The sequence below is a fragment of the Pseudophryne corroboree genome, chromosome 10 (genome assembly GCF_028390025.1).
Source record: "Pseudophryne corroboree isolate aPseCor3 chromosome 10, aPseCor3.hap2, whole genome shotgun sequence".
Lineage (NCBI taxonomy): Eukaryota > Metazoa > Chordata > Amphibia > Anura > Myobatrachidae > Pseudophryne > Pseudophryne corroboree.
Window position 1 is genome coordinate 14,883,110 of NC_086453.1, and position 16,582 is coordinate 14,899,691.

At 50.5% G+C, this 16,582-nt stretch overlaps 1 protein-coding gene across 2 annotated transcripts in view; it reads right to left on the reverse strand.

Annotated features, from left to right (window-relative positions):
• Positions 1–2,614: 2,614 nt before the first annotated feature.
• CAPZB (capping actin protein of muscle Z-line subunit beta) overlaps positions 2,615–16,582 on the reverse strand; it is a 55,852-nt gene continuing 41,884 nt past the window's right edge. Inside the window, exons 5-10 of one of the 2 annotated variants that reach the window (XM_063942137.1) lie at positions 11,011–11,152; positions 6,538–6,654; positions 6,328–6,393; positions 6,008–6,084; positions 5,720–5,827; positions 3,218–3,305 (exon numbers count right to left, since the gene is read on the reverse strand). In XM_063942137.1, the coding sequence (XP_063798207.1) occupies positions 5,725–5,827; positions 6,008–6,084; positions 6,328–6,393; positions 6,538–6,654; positions 11,011–11,152 (505 nt within the window). In that variant the 3' untranslated portion in view covers positions 3,218–3,305; positions 5,720–5,724. Of the gene's footprint in view, positions 3,306–5,719; positions 5,828–6,007; positions 6,085–6,327; positions 6,394–6,537; positions 6,655–11,010; positions 11,153–16,582 lie in introns of both variants that reach the window. The other variant, XM_063942138.1, reaches the window with a different exon arrangement.

Sequence of the window (16,582 nt, forward strand, 5' to 3'; positions counted from 1 at the left end):
ACTGCGCCGCTCGTGATCTCCTCGTGGTCTCGAGCGTCCGCTACGCTGATAGCGTAGCATTACGGTAGTCGCTCACCTATAAGTGTGCCCGATACCAACAGCGTATTCTCGTGAGCGTCTGTATCGCTCGAGCAGCCCGCTCCCGATACAGCGTCCGTTACGCTATAGTGAACCATTACGTTAGTCAGCAGCCAATAGCGTGCCTGCCTGTGATCTCTTGGCCGTGAGCGAACGTGACGCCTGAGCGTCTCGACCACGGCTAAGCGATTGTCACGCAACGAGCGTACCCTTACGGTACTCCATACGTAAATAGCGTACAGTGTTCTTAGACCTCATAAAGGGTTTTATATAAGATAAATATTTAGCTTTATCAGTAGCACTGCACAGCAAAGACGTCAGCATGTTCCCTTCCTTCACAACTCGTTATGGAACTCGGCAGAGGCCACTGCCCAGCCTGGATCTTCTACGGCTACAGGAGTGGTCTGCGACAGCAGGAGAGTTTTGACCAACTGCGAGCTGCTTTTGGGGAGGAAGCGCCGTCCTGAACCAGTGTTTGAGTGATTTGCAGAATTTCGGTGCTAGAGACGGTCCCTGGAAGACGAGGAGCACTGCGGCCGACCTGTGTCCACCATCATAGAGGAAAACACTGCTGCCATGCGAGCCATAATTGAGGTGGATGCCAGGGTGACTGTGGCCCAGTTGAGAAGAAGTAGACAGGCATCTCATCGGCATCCATCCACTTGAGACTCCGTGAAAAGCTAGGCCTGAGCAAGGTTTCTGCACGTTGAGGGCCCCATCAGCTGACCCAACAGCAGAAAGAGGCTTAAGTGGCATAGTGGCGCAACATGCTGGCCAGGTTTGATGGCAGTCGCTCAAACTCTGCCTAGGAAATCATTAGTGGCGATGAATCCTGGATCTACAGTTTCGACCCTCAAGACCAAACAGTCTGCTCCGTGTGGACCCCAGTTGGCGGTGCACTGACACAGAAGTTCCAACGTGAGCGCAGCGTGGCTAAGCAGATGGTGGCTGTTTCGGTGGCCAAGACTGGTTACTGTAGCACTCATTCAGCAGCGCACCGGCATGGAAAACTGGTACGCCAACCAATGCCTGACGCAAGTGCTGGAAGCCATTTCCAAGCGGTCTCTAAGTACTCACGCACATGGTGTCCTTTTCCTTCACGATCATGCACCTGCCCAGAAGTCCAGTATAGTGGTGAATCTTCAGGCCCATTAACGTATTCAGGAGCTTAGTCAACCACCATACAGTCCAGACCTGGGCCCCTGCGACTTTTTGTGTCCCCACAAATCAAGCGCAAGATGCGTGGGATTGGTTTTGAATCACTGGAAGCTGCAGTGGGGACCTCCATCCAGCATGTAGAAGACATATACCTGCTTCGGACTGGTCCAGCTGCTTCACCAAGTGGTTTGAGCGCACGCAACGTTGTACAGACGTCTCTGGCGAATATTTTGAAAAATATCATACTTTTTGTGCATCCGGAAACTTATTGCACACCTCTCGTATGTTGACATTTCTTGTGTCAACATTATAACCATGTAGACATTATGTCAACCATTTGTTGGTAACCTGACTACATCCCTCTCCCCCCCACCCCCACCTACCCCCAGCACTTGTTGCATTCCCCCCTCATGAAGTCCATTGCCTATACTGCATTTCATGGGACGTAGCACCAAAGCGGATTGATCACCAGCAGATTGGGAGTCCTCAACATGAATCCGCCAGTCTAATCCTTGGTCAGTGTGGAACAGATAGAAGCAAATAACACAACAGTTATACTGGGGACATGTGACAACGCACCACACTGGGGGATGTTTATTGTTACTTGGGCGCAGGGAAATAGTGGTTGTACTTTAGATCATTTTTCCCAGAGCAGGTTAGATGATCAGAGCAATGTGCTGCTTTGGAGAACACCAGTTTTATTAACGGGCTTCATATCACTGTGATGTCCCTGAACACTCCACAGGCTTCTATACGCCATGCAATATAGCGAGAGATCTACACGTACAGACCTATAGATCCCGCAAGCACAGATTATCAGTATAGCAGAGATATTGCAGGCAACAGACTCTTCTTCAGGCACTAGTAAAAGGGTCAGGGGTTAGTGTGTGTGGATGGCAAAAGCCGTGGCCCAATCAGTCACTGCAGCCCTGGAAAACCCAAGATCCCTGTAGGTGACCGCTTGGCCACAATGGCGGAAACTAGACGCGGAGCTCTGAACTGACCGCTCAGAACATGAAAGACTGTATTCTGCAATGAAAGGGTGCCCTACTTGTACTGACAGTCTTACATGCCACCTACAGAACATTCACCAGCCTTGCCACCGTAACTACAACACACCTTATAGATCACATGGGGCTTATTCTGGAACGTTATATTATCACTAGAGTGTAAAGCTCCCCCCTCCACCCCTATAAATATGCACAGAAGCAGATCGTGACCCACAACCGCCAATCCCACGTGCGTTATCATTTCCTAACCTGCTACATATTAGGCGTTTTGGCAGTTAGTGGTGCCCGGATCACGAGCGACCTGCACGGTCTGGGCCTCAGTGAGTAAGTGATCCTCAGCTATACAGGGAGCAGACAGCCCGGCCAGATATTTAGAACCAGTTTATTGTTAGTACAGGAAGGCTCATATAGAAGACTTAAAGCTTTACAAAAAATATATATATAACAAAACAAAAAAAGAAAAGAAAAAAAAAATACCCTAAGCATTCCCAGACGTTCACCAAAAAATAAAAATAAAAAACGGGCAAAAGAGTCAGGGACAGAGGGATCCGATAATCAAAATATCAAGTCTTTTCTTCCAATTAAGGACCCATCTAATCTCCGACAGGAGGCAGCCGATGCTGGCGCAGTGGGGGTTAATCAGTATGTGCAGTATAGAAGGGAACACGGGGGGGCCAGGCAGGGGTTCGGGAAGGGGAATGGGTTAGCACAAAAAAGTGAGGCGAGGGCAGGAGGGGGTGATGCTGGAGTAAAAGACCCCCCCCCCCCCCCCCCCCAGACTGTGAAAGATTCAGACAGCTTTATTTAATAGGAGCGGGCCGCGTTGAATGGCTATGTACGTGATGCAGACGGACTTAAACAAAAACAAAAAAGAAATAAAAAAAATGGGGCAATGACCAACAGGGACTGGGGGGGTGAAACCTTGTAAGAAATGAAAAGGGGGTGCGGGATCGGGGAGGGGGGGATAACATCTAACTTTGCTGCTTTCTCTTCAGAGCCTCCACTAAGTCATTCTTCAAAGCCTCCTGTTTTGATTTGTCTGCAAATGTCTGAACGGACCTGGATAGAGAGAAAATGACACAGTGAGCAAGTGTACCACGGGAGACGTGTCCTCCGTGTACCCCATGCCTTGGGGACGTACAGAAAATGGGCTCCATTACACACAAACACAGAGGAAAATAAACCAAAACACTTTATCAGATATGTAAAACATTCTTCCCCTAGGACATGCATGTCCAAACTGCGGCCCTCCAGCTGTTGAGAAACTATACATCCCAGCATGCCCTGAAACAGCCTTAGCATTCTCTGACAGCAAAACGGTGTCAGGGCTTGCTGGGATATGTAGTTTCACAACAGCTGGAGGGCCGCAGTTTGGACATGCCTGTCATAGGAGGACTGCCCCAGTGTCTTGTTTCCACCCTACTGACCTAACATACTACTGCCAGGGCCCAGCCAGAGTCTCCCCACTTCATTCCGGGAGACACTGGCACCCGGAGAGCCCTCTATACAGGTGACCGCCGATCCAAGATGTGATGTCATCGTATGACGCCGTCAGAGATCCACATGAAAAATCCTCCTTCCTTACGACTGGTCGCACAGTATCCGCACTTGCTGGATAGCCGCGGGCACGGCATATAATAGGACAATGTGCAAAAAGGCTTTCCTCCCAGATCTCTGGAATTCCAGAAACCTTGTGACTTTCCTCCACGGATCATCTACTGGCTCCATATTACTGAGGAATTGCAGCAATGTGAGTACACGGAGGAGATAACCACACGTGTGCCTACAGGGGATAATTACCCTCTAGGGGGCCTGGGACTGGGCTGTGTTATCATAATGAGAACCACACTAGTCTCCAGCAGTGCAGACCCCCCCCCCCCCCCCGAGTCCACCGGGATAAATATTGGCTGGTGTGTGATTCGTCCGCATTACAGTGCGGAACCTCCAGCTGATCACCTATGGGGTCCCACGTCATTACTCCCCACCCAATGCGTATTGCAGAGAAGGAGGGTGGTGCAGCGTTACCTGTAACTGGGTATAGGTGGATAATGAAGCCTAGTCATTGTTACTGGTTTAGTATGCAGAGAGACAGCATCGGGATTCAGCGATAAATGGTGGGGCGGGTAATGTCCCTCACTCAGGCATCATGGGATCTCTATAGACTATACAGTGTCAGGTCCCTCAATTCATGTATGTAGCCCAATGCCACACACACACACACACACACACACACACACACACACACACCACCAGAGATCATCTTCTGACTGCTGACACCAACATGTCCGTAAATGATCCAACCAATTTCAGATTATTGGTAGGATTACCATACGGTCCCTTTAAATCAGGAAAGTCATGAATCTCACAGGTTCTGTGGCAGATTAAAACCAGGTGACACGCAGGCTTGAAGTCAGCCAGCCACAGAACCTGTGTAATTCATAAGTGTCCCAGTTTAAAGGGACAGTACGGAAAGCCTAATTATTGGTCATGTTTGGAGACCATATCATTGCAGTGTCTGGGCAGCACGATACCGTACGGAGCTGTATAATACATTCACTGATGCAGCACGGTCGAGATACAAATCTCGGTGATTACATCAAAACTATCTAGTCTCCAATATAGACTACTGCTTGATTATACGAGAGATTTACTTACACAACCACCTGGCACTGCAGGCTGCAAACTCTGGCCCACACTTCTGTCCCTTTCTGTTAGTTGATCTCCCCTTTATATTAATCACAAAACGTGTAATTCTTCCCGTACAAGTGGTTAGATTGCATGCTGTTCAGTAAACTCCACGGTGGGATTAGTCATTCCATGCAGCCATCACCCGAGCCCTCGCACGTTTCCAGTCCATCCAACGCGCCGGCTCTACACCGGCCGAGAAAACAATGCAGGGAGTTTGGGCTATATTTACGAAGCGGCGGTTTATAACTTCTCAGTGGGTTTCGGATGAAAATTTAGAGCGCACTAGTACTAAGTGTAAAGCGCGGCAGTTTTATGCTCCGTGCTGCTTTATATTTTCAGATGAAACCCGCCGTTTCTGGGCAGCTTCCATAGTCCGTCGCTACGTAAATATAGCTCTGTGTGCATCACTTGGCAGGGAGGAGAGCCAGCAGCTGCCGCTGAAAGGCATATAGCAGATCCTGCAAGCTGCAACACTGGGAAGCTGAAAACGGCCTCATAGTGTTTAAAACTTGTGCGGACGAACCCAGGACATTCACCTACCGGCCTAGGACGTGGATAGGTTACCTCTCATTCTTCTAAGTCACGGCTTGCACCTAGCAGCTAGTGATGTGGAAACCGGCATGCACCACACAGAACGCCAGTGCTGCCCGAGCGGTACGGAGCCATGCAGTACGCAGCGCTGGCGTGAGGAGGGGGTGTGTCTCCCACGTGCACACCATGCAGACACCACGAGCCTGCATCAGGAGGGTAGTGGCGGCGAGCTGGCACTCAGTTTAAGTGGGTACCTGGACTAGTTATCTGGCTGCAGGTAGATTTGGCGTTGCGTCAGCACCTGAGACAGCTCCCTCTGGAGTTGCCTAAACTTAACGTTGTCTGGGATTGCGTCTATTGATCTACACAGAGGAGTCCGGAAAGGAGGAGAGAGAGGTGAGAAGAAGCCGGTATCAGACTAGGACAGAAGACAGGACGGGCGGAGGGAGACGCAACAGTGGATACAAGGGGCGAAGGAGACGGAGTACAGGATTCAGTCCAGGGCTTTCCCAGCTTAGACCGCGGACAGCACAGAAAATTACCTGAGTCCGTTGACTATGTCCTTGGTTTTCCCAAAGTAGATCTCATTAAGAGTGCTCCGGATTTTGTTCTCCATGTCCTTAAAAATAAAACAAAATTAATTACGCAGGAAATCAGGGCACGAACGCTGCAGCAACTCATCACAGAAATAATTGACAGAGTTTCATAATATCCGATGGGATTTGGTCCTGGAGAGAAAGACTAGCGCCGGGTAAAGATCAGAGCTACTGACGTTATTGTAGCCCCGTGCATTGTAAAGAAAGCATCTCTGACACCTGATAGGAGGTGTACCAGGTGGCGAGTCCCTACAAAGCGCACTCACCTCTACCAGCCGTCCAATATTTGCTATGTGCGGGGAAGAGTCGCTCACTGTCTCATCCTTCTCCATCTGAAACAGATCCCAATAAGAAGCAGGACTGAGAATGGAGGGGGTAGGAGCACATCGCTACATAACTATGACACTATTACACCAATAACTGCACCCACAGCCACAAGCCTTGGAGAGTAAAGGGGAAGAACATGACGGAGGTACCTGCCGGGTGAGACTTCCCCCTAGGTTCATCGTCCCCGATCCAGTCTTGTTTGTCTGCAGCCACAGCATCACAGTAGAGGTCAGTTTATAATGGGCAGTGCGGCCGCTTGACTTCTCCTGCAAAGAGACGCATGTTACCGGAACAGTGTTCGTTGAACCGTACTTAAAACTCACGTCAAGCACGTGCTAGAAGCTGTCCTCATTGCCTAATTATCCCTACATAATGAAGCATTAAACCACAGGGGTGGAGATGGCTGGACCTGTACTGACTTCATCAATATCCACTAACCTGCACAACCCCTGAGTGGCCAGGTGCTCTTACAGCTTGTAGCCTCAGGGGAGAAACCATTACCTGTACTACAGCTTGTGGCCTCAGGGGGGAGCTGTTACCTGTACTACAGCTTGTGACCTCAGGGGGGAGCCGTTACCTGTACTACAGCTTGTGGCCTCAGGGGGGAAACCATTACCTGTACTACAGCTTGTGACCTGAGGGGAGCCGTTACCTGTACTACAGCTTGTGGCCTCAGGGTAGAAACCATTACCTGTACTACAGCTTGTAGCCTCAGGGGGGAAACCATTACCTGTACTACAGCTTGTGGCCTCAGGAGGGAGCTGTTACCTGTACTACAGCTTGTGGCCTCAGGGGAGAAACCATTACCTGTACTACAGCTTGTAGCCTCAGGGGGGAAACCATTACCTGTACTACAGCTTGTGACCTCAGGGGGGAAACCATTACCTGTACTACAGCTTGTGACCTCAGGGGGAAAACCATTACATGTACTACAGCTTGTGGCCTCAGGGGGGAGCAGTTACCTGTACTACAGCTTGTGGCCTCAGGGGGGAAACCATTACCTGTACTACAGCTTGTGGCCTCAGGAGGGAGCTGTTACCTGTACTACAGCTTGTGGCCTCAGGGGGGAAACCATTACCTGTACTACAGCTTGTAGCCTCAGGGGGGAAACCATTACCTGTACTACAGCTTGTGACCTCAGGGGGGAAACCATTACCTGTACTACAGCTTGTGACCTCAGGGGGAAAACCATTACATGTACTACAGCTTGTGGCCTCAGGGGGGAGCAGTTACCTGTACTACAGCTTGTGGCCTCAGGGGGGAAACCATTACCTGTACTACAGCTTGTAGCCTCAGGGGGGAAACCATTACCTGTACTACAGCTTGTGGCCTCAGGGGAGAAACCATTACCTGTACTACAGCTTGTGACCTCAGGGGGGAGATGTTACCTGTACTACAGCTTGTGGCCTCAGGGGAGAGCAGTTACCTGTACTACAGCTTGTGGCCTCAAGGGGGAAACCATTTACCTTTACTACAGCTTGTGGCCTCAGGGGGGAAACCATTACCTGTACTACAGCTTGTGACCTCAGGGGGGAAACCATTACCAGTACTACAGCTTGTGACCTCAGGGTAGAAACCATTACTTGTACTACAGCTTGTAGCCTCAGGGGGGAAACCATTACCTGTACTACAGCTTGTGGCCTCAGGAGGGAGCTGTTACCTGTACTACAGGTTGTGGCCTCAGGGGGGAAACCATTACCTGTACTACAGCTTGTGGCCTCAGGAGGGAGCTGTTACCTGTACTACAGGTTGTGGCCTCAGGAGGGAAACCATTACCTGTACTACAGCTTGTGACCTCAGGGGGGAAACCATTACCTGTACTACAGCTTGTGACCTCAGGGGAGAAACCATTACCTGTACTACAGCTTGTGGCCTCAGGGGAGAAACCATTACATGTACTACAGCTTGTGGCCTCAGGGGGGAGCTGTTACCTGTACAACAGCTTGTGGCCTCAGGGGGGAGCTGTTACCTGTACTACAGCTTGTGGCCTCAGGGGAGAAACCATTACCTGTACTACAGCTTGTGACCTCAGGGGGGAAACCATTACATGTACTACAGCTTGTGGCCTCAGGGGGGAGCAGTTACCTGTACTACAGCTTGTGGCCTCAGGGGAGAAACCATTACCTGTACTACAGCTTGTGGCCTCAGGGGGGAGCTGTTACCTGTACAACAGCTTGTGGCCTCAGGGGGGAAACCATTACCTGTACTACAGCTTGTAGCCTCAGGGGGGAAACCATTACCTGTACTACAGCTTGTGGCCTCAGGGGAGAAACCATTACCTGTACTACAGCTTGTGACCTCAGGGGGGAAACCATTACATGTACTACAGCTTGTGGCCTCAGGGGGGAGATGTTACCTGTACTACAGCTTGTGGCCTCAGGGGAGAAACCATTACCTGTACTACAGCTTGTGACCTCAGGGGGGAAACCATTACATGTACTACAGCTTGTGGCCTCAGGGGGGAGATGTTACCTGTACTACAGCTTGTGGCCTCAGGGGAGAGCAGTTACCTGTACTACAGCTTGTGGCCTCAAGGGGGAAACCATTACCTTTACTACAGCTTGTGGCCTCAGGGGGGAAACCATTACCTGTACTACAGCTTGTGACCTCAGGGTAGAAACCATTACCTGTACTACAGCTTGTAGCCTCAGGGGGGAAACCATTACCTGTACTACAGCTTGTGGCCTCAGGAGGGAGCTGTTACCTGTACTACAGCTTGTGGCCTCAGGAGGGAGCTGTTACCTGTACTACAGCTTGTGGCCTCAGGAGGGAGCTGTTACCTGTACTACAGCTTGTGACCTCAGGGGGGAAACCATTACCTGTACTACAGCTTGTGGCCTCAGGAGGGAGCTGTTACCTGTACTACAGCTTGTGACCTCAGGGGGGAACCATTACCAGTACTACAGCTTGTGACCTCAGGGTAGAAACCATTACCTGTACTACAGCTTGTAGCCTCAGGGGGGAAACCATTACCTGTACTACAGCTTGTGGCCTCAGGAGGGAGCTGTTACCTGTACTACAGGTTGTGGCCTCAGGGGGGAAACCATTACCTGTACTACAGCTTGTGACCTCAGGGGGGAAACCATTACCTGTACTACAGCTTGTGACCTCAGGGGAGAAACCATTACCTGTACTACAGCTTGTGGCCTCAGGGGAGAAACCATTACATGTACTACAGCTTGTGGCCTCAGGGGGGAGCTGTTACCTGTACAACAGCTTGTGGCCTCAGGGGGGAGCTGTTACCTGTACTACAGCTTGTGGCCTCAGGGGGGAGCTGTTACCTGTACTACAGCTTGTGGCCTCAGGGGGGAGCTGTTACCTGTACTACAGCTTGTGGCCTCAGGGGGGAGCTGTTACCTGTACTACAGCTTGTGGCCTCAGGGGGGAGCTGTTACCTGTACTACAGCTTGTGGCCTCAGGAGGGAGCTGTTACCTGTACTACAGGTTGTGGCCTCAGGGGGGAAACCATTACCTGTACTACAGCTTGTGGCCTCAGGAGGGAGCTGTTACCTGTACTACAGGTTGTGGCCTCAGGGGGGAAACCATTACCTGTACTACAGCTTGTGACCTCAGGGGGGAAACCATTACCTGTACTACAGCTTGTGACCTCAGGGGAGAAACCATTACCTGTACTACAGCTTGTGGCCTCAGGGGAGAAACCATTACATGTATTACAGCTTGTGGCCTCAGGGGGGAGCTGTTACCTGTACAACAGCTTGTGGCCTCAGGGGGGAGCTGTTACCTGTACTACAGCTTGTGGCCTCAGGGGGGAGCTGTTACCTGTACTACAGCTTGTGGCCTCAGGGGGGAGCTGTTACCTGTACTACAGCTTGTGGCCTCAGGGGAGAAACCATTACCTGTACTACAGCTTGTGGCCTCAGGGGAGAAACCATTACCTGTACTACAGCTTGTGGCCTCAGGGGAGAAAAGATTACCTGTACTACAGCTTGTGGCCTCAGGGGGGAGCTGTTACCTGTACAACAGCTTGTGGCCTCAGGGGGGAGCTGTTACCTGTACAACAGCTTGTGGCCTCAGGGGAGAAACCATTACCTGTACTACAGCTTGTGGCCTCAGGGAGGAGCCATTACCTGTACTACAGCTTGTGACCTCAGGGGGGAGCCGTTACCTTTACTACAGCTTGTGGCCTCAGGGGAGAAACCATTACCTGTACAACAGCTTGTGGCCTCAGGGGGGGAGCTATTACCTGTACTACAGCTTGTGGCCTCAGGGGAGAGCCGTTACCTGTACTACAGCTTGTGACCTCAGGGGAGAGCCGTTACCTGTACTACAGCTTGTGGCCTCAGGGGGGAGCCGTTACCTGTACTACAGCTTGTGGCCTCAGGGGGGAGCAGTTACTTGTACTACAGCTTGTGGCCTCAGGGGGGAGCCGTTACCTGTACTACAGCTTGTGACCTCAGGAGGGAGCCGTTACCTGTACTACAGCTTGTGGCCTCAGGGGGGAGCCGTTACCTGTACTACAGCTTGTGGCCTCAGGGGGGAGCAGTTACCTGTACTACAGCTTGTGGCCTCAGGGGGGAGCCGTTACCTGTACTACAGCTTGTGGCCTCAGGGGGGAGCCGTTACCTGTACTACAGCTTGTGGCCTCAGGGGGGAGCCGTTACCTGTACTTCCACTACGTGGATGGAATCCCAGCAGCCTTTAATCTTCTTGGAGCCATCGCCAGCCTTTTTGATAAGGATCACTCCGGCAAAGCCGTGGTCCAGATCCCAGAGGTACACGGAGGACACACCGCCTTCAAAATACCTGGAGGCAAAACAGTTATATATAGTAAAAAATACAGAAATGCCAATCTATGACCACTAATAAGCCAGAAGTAGACTGACAAGTGCTCGGGATCACGGACTTGCTATGATCAGCCCAGCCATCCAATGGGGAGGATATAACGGGGGCTCCGCCCTCATGGACACTGACATACATGAATACTAGTGTGGCTGACCAGGAGCAGCGCCTGGGGTAACGGCGATTCTGAGCCGGGCACAGCAGACTGTCGCGTGGCGGGAAAATTATTTTCTAGCGTTTATGGGGTTGCTGGAAAGTGTATATTTACACATAATGTATACTATAATCGTCACTCAGTACTGCAGGCCCCATGACCATATACTATAATCGTCACTCAGTACTGCAGGCCCCATGACCGTATACTATAATCGTCACTCAGTACTGCAGGCCCCATGACCATATACTATAATCGTCACTCAGTATTGCAGGCCCCATGACCATATACTATAATCGTCACTCAGTATTGCAGGCCCCATGACCATATACTATAATCATCACTCAGTATTGCAGGCCCCATGACCATATACTATAATCGTCACTCAGTACTGCAGCCCCATGACCATATACTATAATCGTCACTCAGTACTGCAGGCCCCATGACCATATACTATAATCGTCACTCAGTACTGCAGGCCCCATTACCATATACTATAATCATCACTCAGTACTGCAGCCCCATGACAGTATACTATAATCGTCACTCAGTACTGCAGGCCCCATGACCATATACTATAATCGTCACTCAGTACTGCAGCCCCATGACCATATACTATAATCATCACTCAGTACTGCAGCCCCATGACAGTATACTATAATCGTCACTCAGTACTGCAGGCCCCATGACCATATACTATAATCGTCACTCAGTACTGCAGCCCCATGACCATATACTATAATCGTCACTCAGTACTGCAGCCCCATGACCATATACTATAATCGTCACTCAGTACTGCAGCCCCATGACAGTATACTATAATCGTCACTCAGTACTGCAGGCCCCATGACCATATACTATAATCGTCACTCAGTACTGCAGGCCCCATGACCATATACTATAATCGTCACTCAGTACTGCAGCCCCATGACAGTATACTATAATCGTCACTCAGTACTGCAGCCCCATGACCATATACTATAATCGTCACTCAGTACTGCAGCCCCATGACCATATACTATAATCGTCACTCAGTATTGCAGCCCCATGACCATATACTATAATCGTCACTCAGTACTGCAGCCCCATGACCATATACTATAATCGTCACTCAGTACTGCAGGCCCCATGATCATATACTATAATCGTCACTCAGTACTGCAGGCCCCATGATCATATACTATAATCGTCACTCAGTACTGCAGGCCCCATGACCATATACTATAATCGTCACTCAGTACTGCAGGCCCCATGACCATATACTATAATCGTCACTCAGTACTGCAGGCCCCATGACCATATACTATAATCGTCACTCAGTACTGCAGGCCCCATGACCATATACTATAATCGTCACTCAGTACTGCAGGCCCCATGACCATATACTATAATCGTCACTCAGTATTGCAGCCCCATGACCATATACTATAATCGTCACTCAGTACTGCAGCCCCATGACCATATACTATAATCGTCACTCAGTACTGCAGCCCCATGACAGTATACTATAATCGTCACTCAGTACTGCAGCCCCATGACCATATACTATAATCGTCACTCAGTACTGCAGCCCCATGACCATATACTATAATCGTCACTCAGTACTGCAGGCCCCATGACCATATACTATAATCATCACTCAGTACTGCAGGCCCCATGACCATATACTATAATCGTCACTCAGTACTGCAGGCCCCATGACCATATACTATAATCGTCACTCAGTACTGCAGCCCCATGACCATATACTATAATCGTCACTCAGTACTGCAGCCCCATGACCATATACTATAATCGTCACTCAGTACTGCAGCTCCATGATCATATACTATAATCGTCACTCAGTACTGCAGCCCCATGACCATATACTATAATCGTCACTCAGTATTGCAGCCCCATGACCATATACTATAATCGTCACTCAGTACTGCAGGCCCCATGACCATATATTATAATCGTCACTCAGTACTGCAGGCCCCATGACCGTATACTATAATCGTCACTCAGTACTGCAGCCCCATGACAGTATACTATAATCGTCACTCAGTACTGCAGGCCCCATGACCATATACTATAATCGTCACTCAGTACTGCAGCCCCATGACCATATACTATAATCGTCACTCAGTACTGCAGCTCCATGATCATATACTATAATCGTCACTCAGTACTGCAGCCCCATGACCATATACTATAATCGTCACTCAGTATTGCAGCCCCATGACCATATACTATAATCGTCACTCAGTACTGCAGGCCCCATGACCATATATTATAATCGTCACTCAGTACTGCAGGCCCCATGACCGTATACTATAATCGTCACTCAGTACTGCAGCCCCATGACAGTATACTATAATCGTCACTCAGTACTGCAGGCCCCATGACCATATACTATAATCGTCACTCAGAACTGCAGGCCCCATGACCGTATACTATAATCGTCACTCAGTACTGCAGCCCCATGATCATATATTATAAAGAGGAAGCACGTTATACACAGGACATGCACCTGAATCCCCTTTGCTGCCCAAAGGACCCACCTGCCATTACCGCTAAACCAACGAGGGATGAACGCACCCCAACGCGTGGGCGCAGGGCAGCCTCTTCCTCTGCCTGCCAGTGGCTGCACTACATGCTGCTCGCGGCAGGAATAGCTGCGGCCCTCGCTCTACCTGCAACAGCTTTTGATCCACTCGGAACATGAAACAAACAGGCTGGGCGCTCGCGGGGGGAGCGGGGACAGCGTCGCAGGTTTGATGTGGTGGAGCCTGATGAGTTTTTACATAACAGCTTTTGTGGGTATTTGAAGAATGTGCTAAAACAATGTTTGAAACCGCACAAAGCCCCTGGAGAGGAACAGGTCTGCCAGACCTAACCGTAACCACATGGCAAGCCTGGCTCGCTGGACCCCTTCAGGGCGGGAGGCTGCACTTCTGGCCCACGCCCAGCAAGGGGTTAATAGCCCAATCACTCTCCTATCAACTCTTTCTACAGCATTCTACAGGCGCATAGTAATTAACCATATCCCCCACAATCAGTAGTACATAATAACGCACTGGTTTGATAATAACACAGGTTATAAAATACCAGGCGGCCTGGCACAGCGCCCTTCCCCCGGTACCTGGTTATCTAACCATCACAGGTATAAAGGTGGAGCAGAGGCTTACAAATGGTGTCGCGTCTCACACATAACCACTAATCCGCTGCCTTTAAAAAAGTGTAACAGCACAAATAACGACTAATTAGACTAACGATGCTTATGTGGGCAGGCGATTGGCCGCTCACCCTACAGTAATTCCCTTTCTCTATTGTCCTGCAAACATTCTATTCTCCCCCCTCCTAGCTGAGCGACGGAACGCTTTGTGAATCCGTCTGAAGCCTGCGTTCAGCTACTGAACCTCACTACATCTGTTACGCATCTAGGAGTCCCGACTCTAACATACAAAGCCCGAGTTACTTGACTTTCTCCTACACAGCCCCCCCACTCACTGTGACCTCACTCAGCCGCAGCAAACGGTCTGTCCAGAATACGTCTGTAAATAGTAATATGACTAATGGTGAGGAATATGAGGATCAGCGCTGAGAGCCGCAGGAGAGGAAAGATTCCGTCACCACGACAAATAAATATCCGCACTAAGAAGCCAGCCCTTGTGAGCAGGTAACCTACTCTGTGTACTGAGCGAACTGTAAGCTCGCCAGTGGCACTAGAAGTCTCAGCATGCCATGCCACAAGCTGTAAAAACGCCATACTCCTAATACAGGCGCTGTGGCACAACAAATCCCAGCATGTTCTGACAGCTTTGGGTAAGCAGTGATTTTTAGTTTGACAGTAAGTGAAGACAGACAGGTTGATCTAGGTTCTGACGTGATCCCCAGCTATTAAATGCTTCCCAAGAGTAACTGGAGCTCCTGGAAGCCCCCCCGCCGCCCCGGGTGATCCAGGCACAGCTGTTACTAACCGAAGCATAGCTGGCACGCCCAAAAGGACGCTAGCCGGCTGCAAACAGGTATTTGGGAGAAACTGTATCCGGGCTGCACAGGTGCAATGTGCCTAAGCAGCATGCCAGGGTTCTCATGTCAGAACGGAGCCCGGGCCAGCTACATCTGCATATCCCAGCAAGGCTGGAAGAGTGAAAGACGAGCAGTATACAGTGACCCTAGCTCACACCCAGCCCAAACCTCGCACATCCCCTGCAATGTCTGCACTTCTTCACTGCCTGGGGAGAGGGGCTACGACACGTCTACCTACAGGTTATATACATCCTCCCGCACCCTCACACCTTCTCTCACTATGGGGCTCCACCCGAGAACCACTCTTACACACTAATGTACACACAGCACCTTCTGTACTGGGATGTCATTGGGGGAGGGGCTGAAAGACAGGACAGCAGTGTGCACCTGATGTCATGGGGGAGGGGCTGACAGAAGGTGCATGTCATCACTGGGGTAGGGGCCAACAGCGGTGTGCACATGATGTCATTGAGGGAGGGGCTGAAAGACAAGACAGCAGTGTGCACCTGATGTCACTGGGGGGAGGGTCTGACAGCAGTGCGCAAGTCATCACTGGGGGAGGGGCCAACAGTGGTATATGCACATGGTGTCACTGGGGGAGGGTCTGAAGACGTGAAAGGTAGCAGTGTGCACATTATGTCACTGGGGGAGGGGCTGTAAGACGGGACAGCAGTGCGCACGTCATCATTGGGGGAGGGGCCAACAGTGGTATATGCACATGTCACTGGGGGAGGGTCTGAAAGACGTGAAAGGTAGCAGTGTGCACATGATGTCATTGTGGGAGGGGCTGAAAGACGAGAAAGCAGTGTGCACATGATGTCACTGGGGGAGGGGCTGATAGATGTGACAGCAGTGTGCACATGATGTCATTGTGGGAGGGGCTGAAAGACGAGACAGCAGTGTGCACATGATGTCACTGTGGGAAGTACTGACAGGTGAGCCTGAGTGAACATGTCATCACTGGGGAGGAGCCAACAGTGGTATGCATTTGATGTCACTGGGGGAGGGGCTGACAGCAATAAGCACGTCACTGGGAGAGCGGCTGAAAGACATGAGCCTGAGTGAGCATGACGCCACTGAGGGAGGGGCCAACAGTGGTATGCACATGATGTCCGTGGGGGGAGGGGCTGACAGTGCCACATTTAAATTTAAACACTTACACGTAAGGCGATGTAAACTTACAAAATGTTTCCGCGTTCATTCCGTCAGAGGAGAGAACCTATTGC